The 9,567-nt window shown below is 44.9% G+C and overlaps 1 protein-coding gene across 1 annotated transcript; it reads left to right on the forward strand.

Annotated features, from left to right (window-relative positions):
• The first annotated feature begins 2,033 nt into the window (after positions 1–2,033).
• LOC306828012 (cytochrome P450 2J4-like) lies at positions 2,034–9,267 on the forward strand. Its single transcript, XM_079350174.1, has 9 exons — positions 2,034–2,261; positions 2,970–3,132; positions 3,262–3,411; positions 3,721–3,881; positions 6,394–6,570; positions 6,671–6,809; positions 7,083–7,270; positions 7,411–7,552; positions 8,394–9,267. Exons 1-9 carry the CDS (start codon positions 2,061–2,063, stop codon positions 8,567–8,569), a joined length of 1,497 nt encoding a protein of 498 aa, XP_079206300.1. The 5' UTR covers positions 2,034–2,060; the 3' UTR covers positions 8,570–9,267.
• Positions 9,268–9,567: the final 300 nt, after the last annotated feature.

Here is a 9,567-nt window from a genome sequence, read left to right on the forward strand (position 1 = left end):
ATGATCCACCATCCATCACCTCGCAGTTCGTTTGTAGTCATACCTCTTTCTTGGTGATGAAGTTTTACATGAAAGTGCTGATATATGGTTGATCCTTGGAAGTGTTGCCGGATGCTTAATGTGTGGATGTAACGCAGCTTTGCTTAAGCGTCCTCCAACCCTGAGGATACCTCATCATCCAAGAATGGACTCAGCTTACTCATCATGTCCTCTTTGATCTTACCAACTGCTTTCTTTAGTTTCAAGCTCTTTATCTCATCTGAAAAAGCTTCTTCCTGAACCAACCTCATGATGGTAAGTTCTGCTTCTTTCCTTTGTGCTAGACTTATACTTTTGTTGGTTCTCTGCTTTTGAACTTTTAGTTCTTTGACACATCTTTTCAATCTGGCTACTGCTTGTACACCTCTTGACCAATCAGAGAACCTTTGTAGGCGGTCCAAAATTGATCTCTCTTCCTTTGCTTTGGTGTTATACACAAAAGCCCTGCGAAGTTCAGGATCATCTTCTTTGATTTCTCCCACCATGTGTTCTCTGTTGGGTAGTTTCTTCTCTGATTTGAATGGTAATGACATCTCATAGTGTCCACTGTCTTTCTGTGTGATATTTTCTCTCAACATTGAAAGGAACTTGAGGTCTTCTTGAGAAACTAGTTCATCTTCTCCAGTTCCTTCTGAGAAGTCTGATTCAAGTACTCGTAATTTCTGAGGGAGTGATTTCTTTGACTTTGGTTCGGTTCACATAGTGTACCTCAATTTTGATGTTTGGAAAAAGTTCTGCACGCATGGATTCATGTTGACGATTACACTCCATCCAAGGTCTGTTCGCTGGCCATAAGGCTCATTATCTGGTCTACAATTGATCTCCCTTGGAAGTAGAGCTTGTAGGCAGTTGTATCCAAAAAGCAAACCAAAACTGTTTTGTCGATTGGTATGTGAGTTCTGTTGGCTGGAATAAAGTCACGTGTGTAGACTGGTGGCAAGGAGATCTTATCTCAGGAAAAGCCTCTGACTTGTAAATTGTTCAGTCTTTGAGAGGTGACTACTGTAGCTCTTGAAACCATAGTAGAGAGCATGAGCTTGACTTGAGCTTTCGTTGCATCTAAAGCTTCGGCTACTTCACTTAAGTGTGAAGTCTGTTGTGTCACTTTGAGAATCGAACAAAGCGTACACAAGGACTTCTTGTTCTGGTTGATTTGTGGATGAAAGCCAAAAAAGAATTATTGAAGCAGTTTGTGTGTTTGTTTCATCAAGTATCATTCTGTTTGAAGTAGCACTCGTAGTTCTCTTTGTCTTTAAGGTTCGTCTGATCAATCAGTGTTTCAAATGAGAGTCTTTGTATGTCAATGGATCTCCACTGAATCCTGCAGGTTCAGGAACTGAAATTCTGTTGTCACTTAAACCTCCTGCAAGAACTTTACCGAGTTCTGCTGTACTGTCAGAAGACGAGGTGGTCGCAGATTGTGGAACAGGACACATCTGTAGGGGCTGGCACCAGTAGGACCTGGGACTCTTCTGTTCCTACCTCATACTCTACAATGTCTGTCAGGTCTCCTTCAGTGGCTTTAACTTGATCAAACATCTACATTCTTGCTCTTGCTGCATTGAGACCCTTTACTACTTTAATGCTGTATTCGTCTTTTCTTTTCCTCGAGAGTCTTTTGTAGAGCTGCAATCGTCCAGTTGAGCTCTGTTACTGGCTTCTTCTTCTTCTTCTGTCTTTAATCTTTGTTTCAGCTCTTCTGTTTCTTGCTATGAACGACGCTTTACAGCTGCTGCCTCTTGATCAGCTAACTTTCTTTCAGCTTCTGCTTCAAGATGCTCAATTTTTAGTTGTTCTTTCTCTTGTTCTTTTCACACTGTCAAATCATATAAACACAATCTGTCTCTGTCTCTCCTGTTTGTCTGCTGTGTGTAACCCCTCCCACTGCTCAGTGTGGACACAAACGCCACGGCACATCTTGACCAATCATATCTGGCTTCAACAGAAATAAAAGACGGGGAAACACAGGGAAGGCTGAGTCTGCAGCAAAGATATTAATACGGACAACTAACAGTCAACAGATGGAGGTTATTAAAGGTGTACTTGGATTTGAGTGGATGGACGGATACAGTCTTGTGATCTTTCTGTGTGTTTTTGTGCTGTTGGCTGATATTTTGAAGAACAGAGTCCCAGCAAACTTTCCACCTGGACCGTGGGCTCTCCCACTGATCGGGGACCTTCATCGCGTCAAGCCCAGCAGGATCCACCTGCAGTTCAAAGAGGTTTGTGGAGGCCATGAATGACTGTTTCTTGACTGACATTCTTTCACATTTCTTGCATGTGAAATAATGTCAGCATTAAACATGATTACTTTGGATAAGGAAAGAGGAAATCTATTTCAGGTTTGCTGTTCAGCTGCTTCAGGCAAAGTTCAAATGTGAGATTGAGATAATCATTAACTTTAAAGCTGTACTTTTCCTTCTCCTGAGCACCGGGGGCTCAGGGAACAGACACAATGAAACTCAGATTACAAAACCATCCTAATGTTTACAAACACATGAACTTGCAGTTTTCTGTACTCTCTTGAACTTTTATGCAAAAATTTCATTTTCACTTTTTACTGTGTGCATTTGTGAGAAAAGCAGCCCAGAGATGAGACACCCAACTAACAAGAGAAAACATCAGAACCCAAACAGAACTAGGGCTGGGTATTTCCCACAATCAATATGTATCATGTAGCATGGGCTCGTCTGCTAGCACACTTAAGATCTAAGTATACTTGCTTTTAAACTATGCATACACTAACACATGACATCAGCCTTTTTTAATCCTGCCGTGGTTTGGAGCGTTGGTTGGGCTCTTCCTCAGAAATGAACACTGTGTTTTATACTTACCTATTGGTGCATAACTTTTTAATGTGTCCAATCAGCCAGGTGAGTGCTTGTGGTGTCACAGGTCCACCTGAACACCTGTCTGCTCTGTGTGCTCAGTTTGCAGAGAAATATGGAAAGATTTTCAGCCTGCGGCTCTTTGGTGGAAGAATTGTGGTCATCAATGGCTACAAGCTTGTGAGGGAGGCCCTGGTCCAAAAAGGGGAGGACTACGTTGATCGCCCTGTCGTACCTATTTTTGAAGCAATTATGGGGGATAAGGGTATTGCTTTTACACTATGTGTTATCATCAGCCTGGTGATATTCATGCATATATTACCATCAAGCTTGTTGTAAATTTCATGTTCCTTTTTGTGGTCAGAGTGAATTTTTTTGTGGGTGTCTCTAAAAGGTCTGGTGTTAACGAATGGTGATCCATGGAAGGAACAGAGGAGATTCGCTCTCCATACACTCAGGAACTTTGGATTGGGCAAGAAGACCCTGGAGCCATCCATCCAGCAGGAGGGCCGATATCTCAACGAGGCTCTCACAAATCACCAAGGCAAAAAAAAAATCATATCAGCCAGCTGACATCATCAGGATCCTGAACTAGTCTTGTAGTCTTGTTTTTCTCCCTTGGTCTTTCAATGAATAATCTTGTGGTGTACCTTTATCTTTTAACTTTGACACACAAAACCAAGCAGCACAGGATCATAAAGCATATAACACATCAACCTGTTGATGATCGTTAATCAAAAGCTAATTGATGAGGCACAGCAGTGACTTAAATACATATTTTATGGGTAAGGTCTGTGTCTTCTTACTGCACAACAACTCTGTGTCTTATCTACATTTTGTCTTCACCTTACAGGACAGCCTGTTGATGCTCAGCCACTGATAATCAGTGCTGTGTCCAACATCATCAACTGCCTGGTGTTTGGACATCGCTACGAATACACTGACAAGCAGTTCCAGAGTATTCTTAAAGATTTAAAAGAGGTTGTTCTCTTGCAAGGAACTTTAAGTGTACAGGTGAGTTACTTTGTGAACAATACATGCAACTTTTAGTGAAGATCTTTATTGGGCATTTTATGCCTTTATTTAATGAAATGACAGTGAACAGGATAAAGAATCTGGGAGAGAAACAGTGGGGAATGAGATGCTGGATGCCAAAGGATCTGACTGCCCTCGAGGAAAACAGCCTCTGGACATGGGGCACACGCCCAAACCACCATGTCCAAAAATAACCACTGTTACTAATTCCTCAGCTTGTTGGCCTCCATTACTTCCGGTGTCCACCAGCAGATTCAGGGATTGCCGCCCCGACAGGCACCAGAGACTCTGCGACCACAGCCCTGAGCAGCAGCTTCGACAATGGAGGTTGAGAACAGGGTCCTCTCGGACTCATTGTCTCCAACCTCCCCCGGGATCTGTGAGAAGCTCTTCCGGAGGTGGGAGTTGAAGATCGCACTAACAGAGGGTTCTTCCAGACGTTCCCAGCAGACCCTCACAACACGTTTGGGCCTGCCGAGTCTGACCAACTTTCTCCCCTTCCAGCACATCCAGCTCACCACCAGGTGGTTATCAGATAACAGCTCAGCCCCTCTCTTCAAGTCAGTGTCCAAGACACACTGCCAGAGGTCATATGACACAACATCCTATTAGGTGTTGTTAGCTCCTGGGACTCCCGAGGTAGCTGACAGGTACCGGCAGGCCAGGTGTGCAAACTCTGGCCTGGGAGGAGTCCTGGGAGGCCATGCAGGAGGACTTTCAGACAGCCTCAATGAAATTCTGGCAAACTGTCCGTCGCCTCAGGAGGGGGAAGCTGTGCTTCACCAACACTGTTTACAGTGCAGGTGGGGAGCTGCTGACCTCAACTGTGGATGTAGTCGGGCGGTGGAAAGAATAGTTCTCGGATCTCCTTAATCCCACAGTCACATCTTCCACTGAGGAAGCAGAAGTTGAGTTCTCAGAGGTAGACTCGTCCATCACCCAAGCCGAAGTCACTGAGGTGGTGAGCAAGCTCCTCGGTGGAAAGGCACCAGGGGTGGATGAGATTCATCCTGAATATCTTAAGTCTGTGGATTTGCTGGGACTGTCATGGTTGACAGTGTAACATCGCATGGAGGTCGGGGAAAGTGCCTCTTGGCTGGCGGTGGTGATCTCTCTCTTCAAGAAGGGGGATCGGAGGGAGCATTCCAACTGCCGGGGAATCACACTCCTCAGCCTCCCTGGGAAAGTCTATTCCTGGGCACTGGAGAGGAGGAGCAGGCCGTTAGTCGAACCTCGGATCCACAAGGAACAATGCGGTTTTTGTCCCGGCCGCGGAACACTGGACCAGCTCTACACTCTCCAATGGGATGCTCAAGCGTTCACTGGAGTTTGCTCCACCAGTCCACATGTGCTTTGTGGATCTGGAGAAGGTGTTCAACTGTGTCCCCATGGCATCCTGTGGGGGGTGCTTCAAGAGTAAGGGGTCTGGGGCCGGTTGCTAAGGGCGGTCCGGTCTCTGTATGACTGGAGTAGGTGTCTGGTTTGCATTGCTGGCAGAAAGTCTGACCTGTTCCCGGTGCGCGTTGGTCTCCTGCAGGGCTGCCCTTTGTCACTGGTTCTGTTCATAACTTTTATGGACAGAATTTCAAGGTGCAGTCAGGGGATCTTGTCTCTGCATTTTGCGGATGATGTGGTCTTGTTGGCTCCATCGAACCTGGACACCGGGGTGTTTCGCCGTCCAGTGTGAGGTGGCCAAGATGAGGATCAGCACCTCTAAATCTGAGGCCATGGTTCTCGACTGGAAAAAAGGTGGCCTGCCCTCTTTGGGTCGGTGGGGATTCCTTGCCCCAAGTGGAGGAGTTTAAGCATCTCTTGTTCATGAATGAGGGGAAAATGGAATGTGAGATCGGCAGAGGGATTGGTGCGGTGTCCGTAGTCTTGCGGTCACTGTATAGGTCTGTCGTGGTGAAGAAGGAGCTAAGCCAAAAGGCGAGGCTCGCGATTTACCGGTTGATCATTGTTCCAACCCTCACCTATGGTCATGAGCTTTGGGTCACATCCCGGATACAAATGGCCGAAATGGGCGTCCTCCGTGGGGTGGCTGGGCGCACCCTAAAAGATAGGGTGAGGAGCTCGGCCAAAGGGGAGGAGCTCAGAGTAGAGCTGCAACTCCTCGACATCGAAAGGAGTCAACTGAGGTTGTTCGGGCATCTGCTCCTCCTTTCCGGGCATGTCCCTCCGGGGGGAGGCCTTGGGGTAGACCAGGGATACGCTGGAGAGACTATGTCTCTCGGCTGGTGTGGGAACAGTCGTTGCCTGCAACAAGCCGAACTATAAGCTTTATCAAAAAGGAACATTTAAAGTCATTCTTAAAAGCCCAACTGGACCCTGACTGGAATTAAAATCTTTGGGTCGATGATAAATCACCATGAGATTTCTGTCAGAGAACAAAACTTTCAAAATGAGTCACAATGTTTTGACTGCTTCTGCCTTTGTCTTGTTTTGGATTTAAATCTCCTGATTATCTGATTACTGTCCTCATACTCTGTAGATTTATAACTCTTTCCCCTGGCTGATGAAGTGGATTCCTGGATCTCACAAGACGATTGTAACTACTTTCAAAAGGATCGCTGACTTTGTAGAAATCAAGATCAAAGAACATAAAGAGAGTCTTGACCCGTCCTCACCAAGAGACTACATTGACTGCTTCCTGGCAGAGATGGGAGAGGTAAAAGTTTACATGTTTGGAGGTCTTTGTGGTTTATTTTGTGTCTGCTGTGTTTGCTTATTGTAATTGACCAACACTGTCTTTTTTGTTTTATTGAAAGAGAAAGGACAAAGATTCCAGTTTTGATATTGAGAATTTGTGTGCTTGCACTCTGGACCTGTTTGGTGCTGGATCTGAAACCACTACCACTACTCTACACTGGGGACTGCTGTACATGATCTACTACCCTCCAATACAAGGTGTGGGTGTGTGTGGTGTGTGTGTGTGTGTGTGTGTGTGTGTGTGTGTGTGTGTGTGTGTGTGTGTGTGCTGTGTGTGTGTGTGTGTGTGTGTGTGTGTGTGTGTGTGTGCGTGCGTGTGTGTGTTTGTGGCCTCTACCATCAGTGTGTAACCTGTGTGACCTGTAGTGTGAAATGCTTTGAGTAGTCATAAGAAAAAAAACTATACCATTTTAAATCCATTTCAATTTGATCTGTTTAAATGACTTTGTTTAATGTTTTCACTGTATACAGAGAGAGTCCAGGCTGAGATAGACGCTGTGATTGGTTCATCCAGAGCGCCCTCTGTCAGTGACAGAGATAACATGCCCTACACTAACGCAGTCATTCATGAGATCCAGAGAATGGGTGACATAGTTCCCCTTAATGTATTCCGCATGGCAAGCAAGGACACCACACTCGACAAGTACACAATCCCAAAGGTAGGTGATGCACGTGGAAGCATTCAAAGATTATTCCTGACCTTAAATTCAACAAAGATTGTTCCATTTTATTTAATTAGTTGATCATAGTATCTTAATATGTTTCAGTCATACCACTTTCTTCAATGTAATTTACTCAGGGCACCATGGTCATGCCGACCCTGAACTCAGTTCTTCATGATGAGACGATGTGGGAAACTCCACACTCCTTCAACCCTCAACACTTTCTGGATCAAGACGGCCAGTTTAGAAAGAGAGAGGCCTTCCTTCCTTTCTCAGCAGGTTGGTCCGTTCTAACAAATCCATCAAAACAACTTAAAGGACCAGTCAGTAGAATTGTTTAATAAAGTTTGTAAACAGTGGCGTTTCCAGATTCCGATTGGCCCTTAGGAGAAAATCAATCCCCCAACCAGCATTCAGAAGGGAAACAAGAGTGAGTCTTAGTGATGGGAACCCCTTAGGGAGGTTTCCTTCTGTCATTGCAAAATGTCAACATCACTGCTTTGGGGTCCCCTTATGCTCAGCGCCCACAGAAGTGCTATCACTGCTGGTTTAGTGTGTACGTTTACTACTTGTACTTACACTGCAAGCTACATTTGTTGTAATGGAAAAGACAATAATTTAGGTGTCTGGCTCCTGCCTCTCCAATAGACCAACTCCAACCAACCCAAGGCTCACCAACATTTTGCAACTTTTGCACTTTGCATGTGATTATATTTTCTCTTCTTTGCTGCTTATGTTTTCTCACCTGTGCTGTAATTGGACAGAGGAATCACTCCAACTCCCCCCCCCCCCCCACCCAGAAAGGTCTGGAATTAACTAGAAAAAACCAGAACAGTAAAATCAAGTCAGAGGACAGAGTCTCTGCAGACGCACATGTATGAAGGCCCAGATGATGGAGCAGATTCACTTTAGTATAAGTTTGGTATAAACTGCTGATACTATTTTTAATGTTATACACCAAATGATTTCCTCAACAGAATTTCAGAAATACACAACATTGCTCAATAGCTGGGACAGGATCGGTGTCTCTGTCTTTCAAGACTCTGAGCTGCAGCATTATTATAAATCACATAAAAATCTTGCGTTCAATATCCTCACCTGTTGATCTGTGTCTCCTCAGGGAAGCGTGTGTGTCTTGGGGAGCAGCTGGCCAAGATGGAAATATTCATCTTTTTTACCTCCCTTCTTCAGAGGTTTTCTTTCTCTGCAGCTGACGGAGAGCAGCCCAGCCTGGATTTTGTTTTAGGATTCATTCGCAGTCCCAAACCTTACCGCCTCTGTGCTGTACCCCGATAGACCACCAACTGTCCCAGACTCAATCAAGTTTCTGTGAAGGAAAATTTCAACAAAGAATTTAACTTGTATTGTGTCTTTATAAATGATTGCTCAATAAAGTAAAACTATTCTATAAAATCCTCTCCTCCATGTTCCTCAAACATGTGTCTCTAATGTGTCTACAAACCCCCCAATGATGAGAAAAGTCCATCCTCTCCGTCTTCTGCCTGCTCCACTTTTCAGAAAATGTGTGCTCAAACAGGCCGTTTGGAGATGTTCCCTTCATGACATCACAAAGGGCAGTAGCCCCTCCCCCAGGTGGGTGAGACTCCCACAGCTAGGTGTTTGTTCTGCCCTCTGAGTCTGCCTTCTCACCGTAAACAATAGGACATGGAGCCAGAAAGCAGCGAGTACACCCGAGCCCTTCCAGAGAGGGGGCGTGGTCAGACACAGCTCATTTACATATTTAAAGCTACAGACACAGAAACAGCCTGTTCTGAGCAGGGCTGAAATAGAGGGGTTTATAGACATGATCAAATACAGGATCAGAGTGGATTTACAACAACACACTTCACACACATGATGAAGAGGAGCGAGGACACTGATTTCACCTGAAGAGGAGGAGGTCATGTGACCTTTAATTCTTTTATTTTGCAACCCCTGTGACTTCTGCTTGTTCCATGTCAAACATTATCATTAAAAATAAATTATAAAATGGATGAGCTTGAAAAACTCTCAGTCTGTTTATTTTTCTATAAACTCAACAACTCCCTCCAAGCACAGCAGACACAACAACAGTCAACAGTCTCTGCCAGCGTAAGTGAAAGGAGGGGATGTTTCTCTTCTGTCTTGAGGTAAACCACCCATTATTTGTTCTTCAGAACGTCTCCTGTACTTTCTGCATTTGACACATTTGAAGATGTGTGATGAGACTGCACTGCTGCATCCTATGATCCACCATCCATCACCTCGCAGTTCGTTTGTAGTCATACCTCTTCCTTGGTGATGAAGTTTTACAT

Source organism: Symphodus melops (genome assembly GCF_947650265.1).
Source record: "Symphodus melops genome assembly, chromosome: 8".
In the NCBI taxonomy this organism is placed as follows: domain Eukaryota; kingdom Metazoa; phylum Chordata; class Actinopteri; order Labriformes; family Labridae; genus Symphodus; species Symphodus melops.

Coding starts and splice junctions, on each gene's coding strand:
- LOC306828012 (XM_079350174.1), top strand. CDS start 2,061: ATGGAGGTTATTAAAGGTGTACTTGGATTTGAGTGGATGGACGGATAC. Junction 6,810..7,082: donor CTACTACCCTCCAATACAAG/GTGTGGGTGTGT, acceptor CACTGTATACAG/AGAGAGTCCAGGCTGAGATA. Junction 7,553..8,393: donor CTTCCTTCCTTTCTCAGCAG/GTTGGTCCGTTC, acceptor GTGTCTCCTCAG/GGAAGCGTGTGTGTCTTGGG.